Below are 18989 nucleotides of genomic sequence, written 5' to 3' on the forward strand. Positions count from 1 at the left end.
GATTTCATACCAATCACTTTGAGAATTTTTTTTCTTTAAAAACGGATCCACTACTGGGGCTTAACCAATGTTTTTAAAAACAAACAAACAAACAAGGTAACAAATCTGTTTTAACAGATCTGTCTTATAAATGGCATCTCTTAACAGACAGATCTCAGTTTCTGATTCAAGGTTTCTTCCCAAGCATAGAAAGGCCAGTTTCAAAGGCCCAGCAGAATTTGCCAGGCCTCCTTCTATTGATTTCAGTGTGCTTTGGAAGAGACCCTTATGTGACTTGTCCTTAAGATGTGCTGTCCGGGGACAGAGCATTTATATCTTCATCACAATGCAATTCTACCTGCACTTATTTAACAGTCACTGACCACAGGAACTGCTAACACCAACAGTCACTAACTGAAGATACACTTCTCACAATATTTTTAAAATGTCTTATCTAACTAGATGGAACTGAATATCCATTTTCCCTCACCGAGGCCCCAGTGAAGCAATCTGTGCTTAAATACGTATGAAGTGTTTTACAGAACTGGGGTCTTCCATGTAAAAGTGAGTCTCTGTACAGATGGGAATTACCAAGCAACACATCTCCCTGCTGCAGTTCAAAATTACTTCAATGAAGCAAAAGACTTTGGGAACCAAATTTCCAACAAATATGCTAAGTTACTCATTGACTTTAATTCATTCCTAAGGAGGGTCCAGCCACTGTACCAAACAAAGCAGAATGCCTGTGGGGAAAATACCACAAGGCATTATTTTGATTTGACTGCAATGTATGTGCACTCAGCAGAACTTATCCTGGGGCAGGCTTGCAAGACTTGCCGTACCTCAGGACAGAGTATGGCCTTTCTCCGGCCTTTGGCGTACCTGTTTCGAGCTACCGTGGAAGTTTTCTGGTAGGGAGGAAGCACTGTAGGCATAAATAGCTGTATACTTTCTTTTTTTAATATATATTTTATATATATACACATACTTGTATTTCAGAGACACATTTCACAAAGGACCCAGCAGGAGGATGGGGACACAGCATGGACCAGAGGCAGTGGTACCATTCCCAGTCTGGACAACTGGCATTTACTTCTACCACGTCTAATTGCCTCTCGAACAATCTGCTCTCACCCTGCCCAGCTGCTAACCCCTCTCCCACCCTCACCCGGTGCGCCCCATTCCTCTCTGCTTCCTGTTGAGGTGCTCCTCCTCCATCTTTTTGAGTAGCTACCACCCAACCCGCAAAGCCTCACTTTCTTTTTATATGCCTCTCCTCTAATCTTCTCCTCTTCAGATATTAATCTTTCTCTCTCACATTGTACATGGCTGAACACAAACGGGCTCCGAGCGCTGCTAGGTCCCACCAAACATGACGACAAAACCACTGCCACCAATTACATTCCCACCTGCGCCATTCAGGAGTCAGAAACCAGGTGGAGAGCTGCTGTTAGAGCAAACAGTGAATGAGACAGTCCCAGGGCTGCAAAGAACTGGGGCAACAAGGATACCGCTGTTATTATGTGGTTCCAGCATTCATCCAGTGGTGCTGCAGTTTACCTATGACCACAACCTATGTGAATACACAGCTGTAACTGTTTTTTGTAATATACATCATACAACATTTGCAGCCACTAGGATACTTTGAATATTCTTTGTCTCATTTTACCTAAAGGTAGTGGTCCAGGCTGATCTTTGTGCTGGGCTTCTTTTTCCTGTTCGCCTTTCAGGACTGCTACAGCTTCAGCTGTTACTACTTGTACTATCCTCGCAGACACTTCTTCTGTGGCAGCAGCAAAGTCAGAAAAAACAAAGAAAAGTATGCTAATGAGAATGATGTTTTAAAATTATAAAGATTAGCTGAAACAATAAAAAATGGAGGCTGACAATCCATTTTTAAAAAGTAATCTGTTCTCCTGAAATATAAGCAGATCATTAAAAATAAAATAGAAGGACCAGATATTCCAGAGATCTCAGTGGAAAATGCTGAGTATTTATAAAAACCAGGACCCCAGCCTTTACAGTAAGATGTACAAACCATTGTTAATAAATTCTCTTTCTCTTAAGGACAATGTACAGCAACTGCAAAATTTCAAGATGTTAATTTATTGAATGTCCAGAATTTTTTTTTGCAGGTACTGTTTTGCAAAGAGGGGTAGAATGGCCAGCTGAGTAATGGGATTTCTTGACATTTAATATATGGAGTTAGCTGTACTTTTACATGCACTTTGGATGGTATTTCCTCCTCATCAGCGCACAGTTAGTAGGCATTAAAGGCACTTCCCAAACAGACATATATGCTGAGGAGACACTTGAAAAAGAAGGGCCAAATAACATTTCTGTATGATTAAAATGTATACTTTGTCCTTCTCACTCTTTTTAAGACTGCAACGCAAAGTTTTATTTAAACAGTAGGTAAATATCACACAGGGGGATTGCAGAGGGTAACATTTGTTTGGTGGGATGGGCTCCCAGGCCTTGGGCTCGGACGCAGGTTTGGCTCCTGGCCACTCGCTCTTGCTGTGCTCGGTGCAGGGAATGGGGACTCGCGTGGAGCCAGCTGAGGCACTGCCTGCTTAGCAGACCCAGGTGCCACAGGACCCGTGCTTCGCTCTTCCCGACCGCCTGAGAGGGGCTGAGGAACTGAGCGCTCTGGCGAGCGGAGGATGGCGGTGGGACTACTCAGGGAGTAAACCCTTCCAAACTGAGTAATTGTATCTCACCTCGGCTCTAGAGCCACTCAAAGGTGCTGTGAAATGTCATCAGGCACACAACTGCAAGTGGAAGCAAGCAGAGAGGTTTCCTGCCCTAAGGGCAGTTCAGGCACCTTTGATCTAGCAAATCAAGGACTTAAGGGTTGGTCCAGCAGAACCATTCACAAAAGAATTCAGAGAAAAAGGGCTTTGTTTTCTTATCTGTGTATTAGCCCACTTTCCCTTAGCCATTAATCAACATATTCCTCCCTCTCATAGCCAAAGTCAGTGGAACCCAACCCCTCCACTCCATCTATTTCTGAGGGCTGGCTGAGAGTTGTTTCAAATGCAGGGTGCCGGGACCCGACAGGGAGCTGAGCCCTAGGGAAGGCAATAAGCTGCACGGCTGGGCATACACCTGAAAACAGTGCAAGAATTTCAGTGCTGCTCCAGCCCTCGCACGGAGACAGAGGTTTCTAATGGCAGACGGCAATACACCCTGCTCCTGCTGGGAGACACTCGCAGAGCCCCCATTAATCACCATCCCGCCGGCAGAAATAAAAGCTCTGCTCACCCATTACTGCATCCTTCAGGCAAGGACCGGCTGGGAAGGGGAAGTATATTTAAATCAATGCCCTACACGTAACTTTACAGCAACCCCCCTAACAAGGGACACTGTCCATTAGATTAATCATGATGATTTCTTCTCACAGTTAGTACTCTTACAGAATTCCTTTGTACTTTTAACGTAAAGTTATTCCTCTTCGTTTGTCCTTTAGAAAAGCAGATTTTTTTCTCCCAAAAAAGCATAGATGTGAGTTACTTGACTTTCATAGTCGTGTTTGTCTAAAAACAAAGTGCTACGTTAATCTCTCTTTTGCACAAACTATGTAATGAGATATTAAAAAAACCCACCCACTGGCAAAGAACATTCATAATTGTTGGTATTTATATCTTACAATTCACTTCCCTCCCGACTGGTCGCCAGGAGGGCAGTGACTGCAACAGTTTTCTTGGCTGCAGCCAATAGCAGGAGCAGATGGATGAATATGTCAGAACAACTACCAAGCAACGGAAAAATAAGCTGATTTAAAAAACTGTTAGCCCAAGAATACATGCATATAAATGTGCCAAGGATAAATTCAGACTAGAAATCTGAAGATGCTGCTTTCCTACTGTCAGGGGTGTGAAGTTCTGGCAGTCCTCCACACAGCAGGAAACAACTGGTTTTGAGATGGAGCTCAATATATTTACGAAAGGGACTACATATGATATAGATGCCTGTATTAGTAGAAGACTTCAAATGGCAGCTCTAGTTCTCTGTCCCTCTATTCAACAACAGGCCCCTTGCATGACAGGCAACTCCACTTTGTGGTTAAGTGGATCGAATCGAGCACCACAACCCCGTAAATCAAGTCATGCATGTGGCTAGCCCTATGGACCAAAGAACAGGAATACTGATTTAAAGCCCTTCAGTCTTGCCAGCTGCCTTTTGGGGGCTTGCACCTCATTTTGGGGCTTTTCAAATTTCTCCTGTTTCCACACCTGCTGGATACTGGGGGTGCTTCTTGGCATCTCTTGGTTCCTTCCTCTTGTGAGAAACATGGAACAGATACCTCCCAGAGCCTCCCAGGCTGTCATGGGGCGCTGCTATTGCAGAGCCTGGACTGGACACAAACGGCCTCTTGGAATCATGACAGGTCCTGACAATTCCCTCTGCTGTGAGGCAGACACAGACTGCAAAGCACAAGCGATACGGGGGGAAACCAGGAGAATGGACCTGCGGTTTGGCCCATCCTCTTCCCGCAGAAACGGGGCGTCCTCTCCCATGCTGCGCTCTGCAGGTAGCGTGCTGCAGCACCTTGCATGTGTGGGACAGGCAGGTGGAAACAAACGGCTCTTCCATAAAGCGTCCTTTGATACTTAGTATATCCCTGCTCAGATTCTGCTCTTTCAGAACAGAAAAGAGCATCGACTCAATAGCTTTGCTGAGCATGGAGAACGGCACAGAGCTTTGCAGGGTACCACAGCTCCAGAAGACCTCACGCCGACTGCCACCACCACTTTACATCTGGAGGATGCGATACATGACTCTTCTGTCAAAATTTCCATGAATCTACTAATCGCAACACTACTGACAAAAGTAACATCATCAAGTCTCTACTGTTAGCTCAGATAAACAAATCAAGATTCAATTAGGAAGATTGTTAGGAGAATCAATTTTTTAAGCTTATTTTCACATGAAAATTTTAGGAAAAGGCTCCAATTAATTTTTTAGATACACAATATACAAATGTATACCTTGGAGCATATCCAAAGGAAACCCACTCAGTCACCTGCTCTCCATCACCCAAGCTACTGCAATCCTCCTCCCACCAAGGTAAGACAAATCCCTAATAAAAATGGTCTCCTTTGTTACAGAATTTATACTTGTTCACATCCAGCCTGGTTCTGGGGCACAAATGGACTCCCCAAGAGTGGAAGACAGTTCCTGCCCTCTCAGCTCTCTTCCCGATTTAATTTGCTTGGGACAAAGTTTATGTTCCACAGGGAGATATGGCTGGGGGTGAAAGGTTGCCTCTTGAAAAACAGAAATTTCAATTTTCTATGCAAAATAAGTAAATAAAAATACAAATGGCCTCTGGGTTCGTTTGTTTCGGGGGGAGGGTTGTTTGGTTGGATTTTTTAAAATCAAGAATGGCTCACTTCTAAACACTCTGTTGATGGATATTTTGGGTGACAGAGGAGGCAGAGGCAGTTCGCCAGAAGAGCAGTGCTTTTGCTATACATGACTGCTGCAAAAGGACAGACATTTTTGTACTAATGGACACTATAAATAGCAGATCCAATGGGTAAGTCAAATCCTCACAGGGCAGCTACTGAGACTCTTCATAGTTTCCTTATGGTTCAGTTAAAGTTCAAGGAAGCCTAATGATAAAGAACAAAAAAAAGAAAAGGGAGAGTTAGCCAGCCTGGATGTCAGACAAATTCTTCACAGCCTAAAAGCTTTGGCTTCATTAGAGAGAGAGATTGCTTGTAGAGATTTATTTTCCCTCTCTTTAAGCAGGTAGACATTATCCAACTCTACTTTATGCCTCAAAAGTGGCACTAACAAATGACAAGTAACACCAAATGTATGTTTCTTAGAGGCAACAAGGACCTTGGCTTCACGGAAGACTCCCAGCACAACAAAGAACAGCAACTTGCCTTTACTCCGCATTTCGCAGAGTAAAATGCTGTTCCTTTTTACCAAGATGTCAGCTGCTCATGATACAGGACACAGACTGAGTCTCCCAGTTTGATTTCAGGGAATGTGGTACCCAAAAGTACAGCTGGTCCTTGAATGTGATGTCCATAACGGAGAGAAGACGTTGTGAAAGACCCTCAGCACGAGATTCCAAAAGCCCCCGACAACAAGCAGGCTGAGCCGAGAGGCCAGGAGCTAACAGACACAGGGACAGCACTTCCACCGCTCCCTTAAAGGTTGTCACTTCAGACCAAGCTCTGATGGCGTTGTCAGGTCAAGTCTGCCCAGTTGCTACTGGTGCCACGGCTGCTCAGAGGGCAGGCATCTGTCTTGGGCACTACGCTAACCTAAACCAAAGTTAAAACTCAAACCAGTAAACACTCTCTGCTCCTGGTCTTGGAATTCAGCCCGATTCTTCTACAAGGTACGACAAACCCCAGCATGCCAAATCGGGACATCAGGAATGTCTCTTCCCCACAGATAACTCAGGGACACAAAGTCTTTCAGAGCGCTGGGATGCACAGGAGACGCTGAACCAGCTGCTGATGGTATGGGGAGCCACAGCCTTTCCTCTTGGCTGGATTTAGAAGGTCTGGTGCTTCCAAAAGCTGCAGTCCTGCTCATATGCACATCGAAAGGTACATCAGCTGCCCAGTCCCCATCCCAGCTTGCTCTGGCACCAACATTTAAACTGCAGTAGGCATCATCCAGACACCCAAGAGCTCCCCTTCACTGACAGAGACCCAACAAGGGGCCGTTAAAGCAAGGTTACATGCCAAACATGGCTACAGCAGAGTCAAAGATCTGAGATCAGACCCTGTACAAGGCCAAGATGTTGTGTCAAAGCCCTCCTTCATTTCTTACTCATGCTGCTGCATTTGTCAATGGATTGTAGATGTCTCCACTGGCACCTGAATCCATTACCTACAGTACTTTCATTTCTCAGGAAACCTTTCCAGTCCATTAAGTTTTTTAACAGATAGGTTTACCAGCCCCAGAAACAGATGTATGGATGGTAGCAAGAGTCTTTAAAAAAAGGTATCTGAGCTTTCACCAAATATTTACAGAAAACTGTTAGAAATAATCGGCAACTATAAAGGCAAGAGCAAAAATTACATCTCCACAGTGATGTGTGGTGTCTGATCCCTTTGTGCCCTTTTTAATCGTTTTCCTTCAGCCTCAGGCACTTTTTCTCTTTCTCTTCCAACCTACCAGAACCTCAAGCTCAATCCGTTGAGGGGCTGAGTTTGCTGTGAACACCACTTCCTAAGTGAAAATGCTCAGGCTCAGACATTTGCCTCTACAGCCCTCATCCAGCAGTACCTTTTATCATCTTCTACTCTCCCTCCTACCCCTCTATGCAATGCTGTATTATTACTCTGAGAATTGGTTTTGACAGGAGAAACTTCCTACAGGCAGGGTTCATGGCACCTTCCTGCCTCGCCGGTACATGTCCCGGTGCTGCCGCAGGGATCCTGCCAGCAGAGGAAGCGGGGCTGGTACAGCGTGCCCTGGAGAACGACCAGCTCGTCACCTCACATAACAGCGTCAGCGATTTCTCAGGCCAGAGTTGCCCTGGTCAGCCCAGAGTTTGTCTCCCCAGCTCTTCCTCTGCTTCCCCGACTGCAGTCGCCTGTGTTTCATTACTGCCATTCAGCCAGTTCACTCTGCCCACCTATCTATCACTTCTTGCCCCCTGAGCACCCATTCCACAACAACAGGGACAGCTTCTCCTAAAAAGAAAAAGCATTTAACTTCCCCATAATTTCACTGGGACATTCTTCCCAGACTGAAGCAGCATCACCCGCCGCTCTTTCTAGCAACAACTCTATCTGATACCCCTACGGTCGCAGTGGATCTTGAGTTTGCCATAGTCATGGAAGATGCCATCTGGTCTTTGTAAAGCAGAACTTGTTTAAGGCATAAACAAAGTTTAACGTGCTGGAACCACAGAGCACAACAAATGCTCCAGGAGAAAACTGAAGGGATGATAGGAAGGAGGGACAGAGAGGAGGAGACTGAAAATTGTATCAAAACCTCACATGCATTCACAGTGTCACCCCTCAGACACCTACCAAGAAAATTAACAGTGAGCTCAGTTAAAGCAAGGGGTAATTAACACTCCTGGAGCACTGAGGCTAAAACAGGGATAAAGAAAGATGCAAACAGACGGAAACGATAAAATGATATGTTTCATTAATTTTGCTACACTTTAGAGAAGGAACACAGGCAAAGCACAGCAAAAGGATTAGCTACATGTGTGCTTGCAGAATTGGGAAAACAAAGCAATTTCAGCCAAAATGTGCCTGTCAAAATCCTCAGTGGGGTGCAGAGCAGTTTCCAAGGTAACCAGCACTAATTGTTGGCACAGTGGAATCGAGTCAACAACAAAAGCAGAGCAACCTGCGCTGCTTAGTGAGGCAAAACACCCCAAATATAGTCCTGCAGAAAGGAAAGATACAAAAGGGCTATTTGCTATCTTTGACAATTTCAAAAGCAAACAGGACCTATGGATTTTTTCCCCCCTGGGTACCGCAATTCCAAGTGCAGCGGGACTATAAACCAAATAGCTATTCGATTTGTTTAGAGGCATTAGCCAGTCCCCTAAGGACAGGTCCTGAATTGACGCTGAGCACTCCTGGAAGCTGGTGGACAACTCTTGTTCGAGTCAAAGCTTCTGAAACGCTGGGGAAAAAAAGACACGGGCTTCACCCAGTGACAGTTCTGATGGAAAAACCAAAGACACACCTCGGACCTCATCACTGGGATCACGACAACTCTAAGTACTGCCTTTTGCACTCGGGTTAAGAGAGAAATGCACAGCAGCAATCAAAGCAGTGTAAGTTATATAAAACCCAAATAATGCCAACAGATTAGTGCTTGCGACTGAAGAAAAAAGCAGTAACATGGTTTTACAGAATTCAAATATTTGCTCTCAAATGGCTTTCGTGAATGTAAATATTTTGCTGTAAGTAGGTCCTTCATCTGGATGTTGGCAATATCAACAGTAATTGGCAGGAGGTATGAAGGCAAATAATGGGAACATCAGCTTTTAAATTAAATGAAACCACCACACAACTGACAAGTATCATTTCCCTAACAAACCCATTGACTTTAAGCTACTGTAGCATCAATGAGGATAGTGACAGATTAATTTAATCACCAGGATTTACAAGCTAACCAACTGAACAGGTCAGAAAAGGCTTGTGTTTTGGGAAAGAGCGAGCTTTGATTGTTTAATGCATCGAAACCCAAAGGTACGAACATTCAGACTACCTTTGCGGAAAGATGTATTGCGGCAGCCATGTGAAAAGAGCATGCAGAGGGCAGCTACAGCTGGATACCCAACCCAGCAGCTTCACGTCCTGGCATGCCCCACAGCAAATGGCTTACAGAGTGTTTTGGGGTACTTCAGATATTCAACAGCCCCTCCTACCCTCTCCTTAAACTCAAGATTGTAAATCTGAATTGCCACTATCCAGCCCCTTAACGTAACTGCTTTATAACAGAGTACATCTGGTGCAAAACTGGTGCCCTGGCTGCAGTTGAGCTGTGTCGGATGGGTCGTTCGCCAGCACAGACAAACAAGGAGGCTGGAGGGTGGCTTGTCCCTGCACCCCTGGCTGCTCCGCAGCATTCAGGGAAGCAGCAGCCCAGGACTGGGGCTGCTGGTCCTCGGACCACTTCTGCACCTTCTGCGTGTACTTCAGCTCCACTGCCCTGACTGCATTTTCCTTATCGCCTTCTTCGGCAAAAGAGCTGGGCAGATAGTCCAAATCTCCAAGGCACTCAAGTGGCAAAATCCAAAGCGACTCACGCTAGGAGCCAGGAGCAATTCTGACAGTTCCAGTGAGCCCCCTCCTCCGGCTCCCCAACACCCCAATGCACGTTCATTAGGCAGAGGCCTCTGCCACGCTGTCTAGCAGCTGTAAAACAAAACACCAAGGCATCAGTCCCCATACCCCTCCACCCCTGAAATATGAAAGACTGTTAAAAAGGAGTCATACAAATGTCAGTACAATAAAGCAATGCTTCTAAAATGAGCCCTCATTACTGCAAATACTTGCTCCCTGTGCATCCCTTGAGTCACATCTTCTTAAGTCTACTGCCTGGAATAAAATATTTACTACTGTCAGCATTTCCCAGCCAAGTCCGAGGTGGGAACAGCTAATCGGTTCTGTTTTGTCTGATGCATCAGCAACACAATTTACAGCTAACATGCAATATTGAAGCAGACAACACCAGACCCTCAGCCAGGGCAATGCAGTGAGGTCCCACTGCCTTTCCCATGACTTGGTGTCAGCTGAAAACATCACTCACAGGTACAAAAGCAGCTATACCTCTCTCATTAAAACAGGAACTCCCTAGAACTCCTGCAGAAGAAACCACTTTGGCTTTCAAAGAAAGAAGTGGATATTTAATCCTCTGAGCGTGAGTAAATACACCTAACAAGTAACTCACTTTTAAATCAATATTTGTTTTGAACTTCAGTACAAGTTAAGATTTTAAATGAAGAGGTTTTTAAGAACCCCCACAGAAGTCAATGGAGCTTCAGCCACCTACAGCAGGAGGTGACATGTCCCTTAAAGCATATTTTTAGCTCCTTTTGAGCTGATTTTAAACACTTCTTACAGCATTTCCTGTGATCTTTTAAAAAAAGAATGCTATAGAAACTCTGCTGAACTTAAGTTTAAAATTAACATTACCCTATCCTTGTGTTGTGTGGGATTTCTAGTCATGCCTGGTCAGAAGGACTGAAGATCATTCTGTTCACGCCACAGAATTTTGGTTTACCCCGTTAGGGGATACGGTACCACACAAAATGCAGCAATGCCGTGCCCTGTTCACCCTAGGGCTCACGCTGCCAGTCTGCTCTGCAATGCACAAACAGCTGCATGGTTCAGCTCTCCCCAGCCCAGCCCTGCGCCTGCATCAAGACAGACGTCTCTCTCCTCCTCCGACTGTGAGGATCGGTGTTGCATACTTACAAATGCGAGTGTTCCCACAGACAGGCAGAGCAGAACAGGTCCCGCGTCACATACAAATTAACCCATTCCCGCAGGGGTCGTGCCACAGATGGATTTTCAGAGCAGTTCTCAGCCCTGCTCGGCAGTTCTGCCATCTCTCCTCATCTCTTCAGGCAGTATCCCAGTGGAAGGGAGCCTCTTCTCTGCCGGGTCACCATCTCTAACCAGGACTCATCCCTGACGGCTCACATGGCCTGCTCCCGTCCACTGCCTGCCTGCCCTTGGAGACTACTGGCTCACACCTCTAAGTGTGCAAAGTGATAAGGAAAGAGAAGTGTGTACCTACTCTTGCAGAAGGCAAATGTGAGAGATGCACATAAAACCCCTCAGTAAAGGAAAGAGAAGTGTGTAGCTACTCTTGCAGAAGGCAGATGTGAGAGATGCACATAAAACCCCTCAGTGGATCTTCTGAACTACCTCTTCCACTTTTTCTGACAGAGCTGTCTTCTCTGAGCACTTAACTCTGCAAGCTTCTGCAGCCACAGTGCTGGGGACGTCTGGGTGCTGTAGGGAGAGCTGAGACCAGGGTCTGGGTCACTGCAGCCACCAGGAGAGGTCTGCATCCAGAGGCAGAGCTCTCAAGTGCACTGAAAGTAAGGAGTGGCTGTGGAAATTCAAGGTCACAGAGGAGCTACGCTAGATAGCTGGGATAAAGCTGGGAGTATGCAGAAAGAACAAGGGGAAAAAAAAGCCAGAGGCAACTTAAGTGAGAAAAGAGGAAAAGAAGGAAGAGCTGACAGAGCAATTGTTGACAAGGACAATATATTCTTAAATAGAGAGAAAGGATGACAGTTAAAGGAAAGAGAAGGCAACTCATGGACAGGAACAGCTAAGGATTAGTTCCCTTTACAGCTCACCAACAACCTGTGCAGGCTGTGTGACCCTGCATTTGGCATATACTTTGAATTTGGGGTAAAAAGCAGCAGTCACAGCTGAAGCCCTTTCCTTCTCTCATACGTGGTACAAGGCTATGGACAAAAACAGTTTGGGCACATCAGCAAGACGGCCACATCTACGCAGCACTGGCAGCTGATACGGTAATAAAGAAGAGCAGAAGTATCTGTCTCACCAGATGCACGGGCTGCATGGATGAAGGACCAGACTGTAAATTAGTTTTATCATAACTGCCATAGGCTATACAGGTTCCTGGGAGCTGTACCAAACTGATCATATATCACTATGAATTAGTCTCAAGGAAAGAAATATGGACAAAGAAAGTAGAATACCTGGGGTTTATTTTCCTCTCCCAAAATACATAGTGCCTCCAAGTGAAACTGATTTCCATGAAGTATTCAATCTACTCAGTCCTAAGTGAAAATGACTCTCTGGGAATCAGCTAACAGGTTTTCCTGCCTGCAGATAATGGTATCTCACAGCTATTTTCCATATGCTGCATGCAACTAAAAGTAAAGTATTAAAGTTTTGACCAGGCATTTTCCACACATAGGAGAAAGGCTCACTCACATGATCCAATGTACACAGCTGGGGTGCCTTGAGTTTCCTGAATTTTTTGCATGCCATGAGGAATATCTCTGTAATAACAAAACCCCCCAAACCCATCAAGACTGCATTTCTAAACCATCACCTCAGAATGGCTTTTCCATGCACCACTGACTCCGCTCTGCAGTCAGTCCGTGAAACAGCACAGAAAACGTAAATGTTTTGCTCAGCATCTCCCAAGGAACAAATGACAGAGCTGAGCCAACACAAGCACATAGCCCTCGCACTTTGAGTCTTGCCTTTGAACTTCCAGATCAACCTTTTCACAGCTGGTACGGACAGGCACTGATCATCAGTGCTCACCTGCCAGCTAGTGCCAGACACTCTATGCTGACTTCCATCCCTTCAGCTGGCAAAGACAAGCAAACCTGTATTAATTATCATTATAAGGATTTAAAGTGAGCAGTTCATCTACCAGTAGCAACTCCACAAAATGGAAAAATCCAAACCAAAACACCAGTACACACTAGGTGTTGCTGTCCTTACTCAGGACATGAATATAGCATCAGAGATTATTTCTTTCTTCATATTGCAACCTCTCAGACTAAAACAGCAGGGAAGACAAGGACAGGGGGTTTGTCCCTGGCTTCATTCTAATCTTCCCTTTGAGTTCCTCACTGAAATTAAAACCCAGATTGTCCTTTGCTTTCCAATTTTAATACAGAGTAGTTCATCAGGGTTAGTCAAATCAAGAAATTTGCATCTCTCTCTCTCACACACGTATTTTGCACCATAAATACGCCCCAAAGTAACATTTCCTTTTCATTTCCATGAAAGTCATGCCTCAGTGAGGACAGCAGAGTGAGGTCCCCATTGCAAAGCATTGCCAGTCTCTCTCCCCATCTACCCTGTCTCCCTTAACCTTGAGAAGTAAATGCTAGAGAAAAGAAGGAAAAAAATTAAATCCTCCTTTCCTTTGTCAGACAGCCTGGCTGTGGCTCAGAGCCCTTACAGAGAGGCTGTGCAGTCCTGAATGCTAAATAAGCTCACAGGCTACATACTTTCCCTCAGCAGAGCTTAAAAAGAGCTCTCACTTCGCGCAGGGACGTGTTGGCATGGCAACAGGGAAAAAAGAAAAATCAGCAACGCCTGGCACTCTTCGCAGGAGCAGCAGACTGTTTGTGCATTTTTGTAAGTGATCTGATGGTACCTACCTCCTCTCTGCCAAAGGTTAAACCCGTGCCCAGGTGCGTGTGGAAGGGCTGATGTCCAGCTGACGATTCTGGGAGGACTTGCCTCCACCAGACGCACCTGGGGACGGCGAGGATCTGCGCCTTGTGCTGGGCTAACCTGTGGTCAGTCAGGGCTGGAAAGTGCACCATGCCACACGCATGAGCTTCTGCAATGGGAAAAGGGGCGGAAGGGATTTGTGAAGCGTGGGGGTGAGCGGGTTACTGACCGCACCTCCAAGCTCTTCTGCTCCACAGCGTTTGAGACCCTGAGAGCTGATAATTGCCTGTGCGCAGGGCGAGGGGCCAGGAAATGAGGTGGGCGATGCCCACTAGCACGTCCCGGGCTGTCACCTAAGAACCTGCTGCTTCTCTTTCAAGGTGACTTTGGAGAAGATGTCATTTCAGCCCTGCCCGAAACAATAGCAGCTGTGTGTCTGCAAAACAAGGCTCTGCTGTTCGGTAATGAACCTTCCTCCAAAGCTTCCTGCCCTCAGATCAAAACTGGAATGGAAAATTATATGCTGGCACAGTCCCCGGTGATACCACTTTCCAGCTGCAATCACCAAGAACACTGTCCACTGCCAAATATTGCCTAGTGCTCCTGCATGTCCTTCACGCGGCCATCCTGGGGATGGAGACCATGATGGCTTCCCTTCAGACAGGACAGAGAAGAGTCAGCCAAGCACTCCACCTTCACCTCTCTGCAAGGGGCAGAGCTGAGCCAGGCCCAGAGGGCAGGAGCCTGCAGAGAGGCAGCACACAGCCCTGCACAGGGCCTTGGTACCTGCCTGCGGCTCTGCTGCAGCCCTCCTGGGTGACCTGGGGTAGCTCTCTTCACATCCGTCTGCCTTTTCTCCTGGCTTTTACAAGCTGTGTCTACTTTACGTAATTCATAAATGCACAAGCTGTCTCCTACCATATGCTGAAAAGGATTCCAGCACAACGGGCCGTGATTTAGAACGTGGCCTCTGGGCACAACTGCCCCAGCAGTCACTCAGCTCACCCAGCGCCGGAGGGTTGAGATCTGGCCCACAGGAACAGCGAGGTCTGCATTTACAGCCCCCACCAGAGCAGGCAGCCAAACATGGGTGGTGGGGAGGAAGGGCAGAGGTGAACAGACAAAGGGCAAATTTTTGTCCACAAAAAGAGGAGACTAAACCAAAAACTGAACTCCCAGGATGTGTTCTGTATTTGACGGGATATTCATCCTTCAGCAGCAATAGCTATCCTGGCTACAGCAGCCCCACAAGAATGGCTGCAGAGGTTTTCAAAAGGCAACTTTGACAAATGGCACTCATGGTGTACAGTCTGCATTGCCAGTGTGGTTGGAACAACATGTTATGAAAGATATTTCCTGCATATCCTGGCCTCGTTGCTCCTTGTTGCATCTCTGAGGTTGTTATCGATTACATTTTCTGGGAACACTGCTGGTTGCCAGGCCAACACACTCACAGGCATTCTGCTCTTACTCCTTAAGGAAGCACAGCTGCTTATGTAATTCCCTCTTACGATGCTCATACTGTAACAAGAAAACACCAAAGTGAATCAAAACACCAATAGGGAGCCCAAAGGAAATGGCTGGTCGATGCCTTCTCTTGGCCAGATTCAAGACTGATGTGGCACGACGCAACAGTTGCCTCTGATGGTGTTACTGCACCTGGTTTGAGATACGGTTTTCAAAAGCAAATCTGAACCACATGCTGACATTTTCAGAGGAGCTTTAGGGATAAGAGAGACTGATGGCTGAAATTCTCTGGGTGTCTGACTCCCAACCCTGGGAGTCAACAGCACCTGCATGCTGGGTTATCTCACCCCACTCCCTTTCAGGCAATAATTTTTGCGTGCTTGCACTGCCTAAAACTGTGCCAGACCCTCCAGCTCCTACCAGCACATTTCAATCACTGACTGATTTCTGAAGTCTCAAGAGGAGGTGGGAGGGCAGAGCCAGCCCCTCAGAGAGGTTAGGGTTGGACAAAACATGATGTCTTACTGGATTTAGTGACCGATAGTGCCAGCCACAGAAAAACCTGCAGAGACCGGTCTCTACAGCAGTTAGTGAACATTCAGAGTCAGGGAAAAGACAGCTGAGGGCAGGGGACACAACAGAAAAGATGGAAGTTCTGTGGCTTCATTCCTGGTCCTCTGCAGAAGAACAACTGAGAAGGACCTCTACAGCAAGCTTAACAGAGAATGGCAAAAGAAGCATTTTCCACAAGTGCCCCAAAGACGCTCTGCTGCCTCCACCCATGCTGTCTTCAGCAACATAATTTGAACGTGTCTAAAATATTCCAGTGATGTATCCCCAAAAATGACACTTGTATTACTCTTAACACAGAGAAGAAAAGTTTCAGAAGTCTGGTATGTTTGCCTGTATCTAAATTGGCAAAGATGATGGTGCACAGTAATTACTGTCACATTTCCTGGGCAAAGGGAGGGAGATCAAAATGCCTAATTAACAGCTTCTTTCCCATGGGAACCATCAATGACATGGTAAGATGCATTTTTCCAGCTTTGTAAAATAAACAGCTGAAACGGGACAAACACGGCAATCACATTCATCTCTGAATGTCATTGATTTTGCATCTTCCTGTGTATTTAGCTGTGTTGCTCGAGACATGCAGCTTACTGAAAATGCACATCTGACAACAAGGCTGTGATGTTCCTTTGGGGAACACACATTCATGGAGTTTGTGGGGGTACTCTGCTAACTCCAGAGGGCTTGGGCAGCAGCAGGACAGCCAGTGCAGACAGCCAAACGAAAAGGAAAGCTCTGACAAAGCAGTCCTGTTGGAAAGAAAGGCTAAAAAGGCCTCCGTACAAAGGAGGCCTGTTGTACATTTACTGGCAGCGCCATCTGAGTATCATCATTTGTATAGCAAGAGAGAGACGAAAAAAGCAAACGAAGATTAAATGAGATGTCACTAGAGGGGGAAAAAAAACCCATTAACGCACCACAGGGCCAGGCGGTGACTTGGTGCAGTTTCAGCCTGGGGAGGCTGTCGTGTTTACTGACCCCATGCACAGTGCTGCGATCCTGCCCCAACACAACCTGCCATCGCAGCTCCAGTCCTAGCCCTCGGGGGCTGCGGGTCCTGAGCAGGCAGAACTAAGCGTCACGGTGATTTTCTAACAGTGCAGTGGTGGTGAGGGCCATGAACAAGATCCTCTTTACCTGGAGACTGGCTACTACAAGGCAAGGCTATGGAAGATGATGGGACACAGGCTGTTTCCTTGACACACTGCCAGGTGGTTGAAACAAGCACAGTCCCTGTCTTCAACATGTTGGTTTTTTTGCAAAGCCAACCTAAAGAGACTCCCCACCTCTGCTCATGTATCAGTGGCTATGCCAGGGCAGTCTTTCAGGCTGACATTCCCTGCAGCTTATTGAAACAGGCTTATTTAAAGAGTACTTGGTCACAGGAATAGATGTGTTGTAGATGCCCATTTAGCCCAGCTGAACAAAGCCTAAAAGAAGTGGCTGAATTAGGATAAATTATATTCAAGGCTGTAACGTGATTTGCCCCTTCACACTTCTCTCTTTGGTTGTTTCCTGCAGACTGTGCTATTCCTGCTCTCTGAATCCCCTCCTCTCTGGGGTAATATCTGCCATCACGCAAAAGCTGTGTTGGGTCTGGATGAACAGATAAAACTGAATCTCTTTCTATTGTCCTTACCTTATCTTCAGTTTTTCCTTTTTTCCCCCACCACTTCCCACCCCTGCTTTGCTCCCTCACAGCTTTCATCTCACCCGCTCTCAGCCCTTCACCTCTCCTAGCTCTCCCACTGCTGGGTCTGCTCCCCCTCCATTCCTCAGCCCCTTATTCCTCCCTCAGCTCAATTCTGCCACTTCTTCATTCCTCTTCACAGGTCTAGGGCTTCCCTCTCTTTCTGTTTCACTTACAGACTAATGCATACCAGTCTCTGGGTCCCCCCAGCCACCAAAAATCCTGGCCTCTCTCATTTATCTGTCATGGGCTCCCTCTCACCCACCTTTCCTATGACTCAAGAGCTCTGAAAAACAAGGCAGGAGGGCTCAACCTGCAGTCGGTCCGCTGTGCTGTGTCAGGAACTCTGCTACAATTTTCTGGCAGTCTCTTTGCATCCCACATGGTTTGGGTACCCTGCCAATTAACGAAGGGCTCGGTTTGTCACTCTGGCAGGATGCGTTACTGTCCTTAACATTGACTGACACCAGGACAGAGCCACTATCCTGAGGCTCTGGCAATAGGATTTCAGGAAATGCTTTCCCTTCACCTGTCAAAAAAATAATTCATCAAATAACTGTGTGGGTAATCCAAACCCCCTCAGATTATAAACTTGAATTTGGCATATAATGAAGAAAGCACTCAATCAGTTGAGTCACTGTATACATAAAGACATATTGTAGAAGATGCTTCACAATGCATCTAACCGCTTTTACCTCTAATTACATAAATTTGACAAGTTAGTCATTACCTCACTGAAAAGAAAAATAAATGCATTTTAAGTGTAAAAAACCAAACCTTTGCAGCTTGATGTTCCTTGCAAGTCAAATACAATGGATTGTGTTGAATTGCTGGTTCCCAGAGAATGCTGCAGCGCATCTGTCCTGCTCCTCAGTGCTTCCTCCCAGTTAGCTGACCCCGACTTTTCAGTAAGCAAAGAAAAGGCTGCCGCTCTCCTATTTCATTACGAGTCAAACATATCCTGTGCTCTACCATGGGGTCCAATCCAAAGCTTGCCACATCAGCCCACTTCAGAGTGAGTTTCTGAAGATTACACTATCACGCCTCCTTTGCAGCACGCATCTCACATGATGTGAAAATGTTTGGCTTGACAAGAGCTACAGATCTCATCCTCCACTGTTAATACTTCCAAAATCCTCATCAAAGGATTGCTCTGTGTGTGTGCAAGTGACAAAGGACATGGGCAGGCATGGATCAGGGAGAGCACATTGAAACTCGGTGGATCTCGGGCCGTGGGATGCTGTAGACCACGCCAAAGGCAAGATGCCTTCAGAAGCTCCTCGGGAGCAGCATGGGACTTGTGGCTGGCAGAGGCAGGGGGCTGAGGACACAGAAGGGCTGAGCTGGTCTGCCAGGGACAGCCCAAGTATATACACAAATATATATACACATAAAAAGGAATAGCTGCTTTATTGCTCTTACTTATATCACATCCTTAACGGCTTCCTATGCGTTATGCCAAAAAACCCGGCCTATTCTCTCGCACGTATTTGCCTTTGACTTCAGTGGATACCGGATCAGGCCCTGAGGCTGCCCTGTCCACAGCACTGTGCACTCTCCCACGTTCCCATCGGTTCATTTGAAAGGAGGGCATTGATGTGTCTCCATAATGCAGCCATTACCAGCGCGATATCGAGACAGATCAA

At 46.3% G+C, this 18989-nt stretch overlaps 1 protein-coding gene across 4 annotated transcripts in view; it reads right to left on the reverse strand.

Moving 5' to 3' along the window:
* MAP2 (microtubule-associated protein 2) overlaps window positions 1-18989 on the reverse strand; it is a 70371-nt gene that overhangs the window by 48099 nt on the left and 3283 nt on the right. For all 4 annotated transcript variants that reach the window (XM_009699411.1, XM_009699410.1, XM_009699412.1 and 1 more), the window contains exon 2: window positions 1649-1762. In XM_009699411.1, the coding sequence (XP_009697713.1) occupies window positions 1649-1762 (114 nt within the window). The remainder of the gene's footprint in view (window positions 1-1648; window positions 1763-18989) is intronic.

This window comes from Cariama cristata, unplaced genomic scaffold (assembly GCF_000690535.1).
Source record: "Cariama cristata isolate BGI_N322 unplaced genomic scaffold, ASM69053v1 scaffold464, whole genome shotgun sequence".
NCBI lineage: Eukaryota > Metazoa > Chordata > Aves > Cariamiformes > Cariamidae > Cariama > Cariama cristata.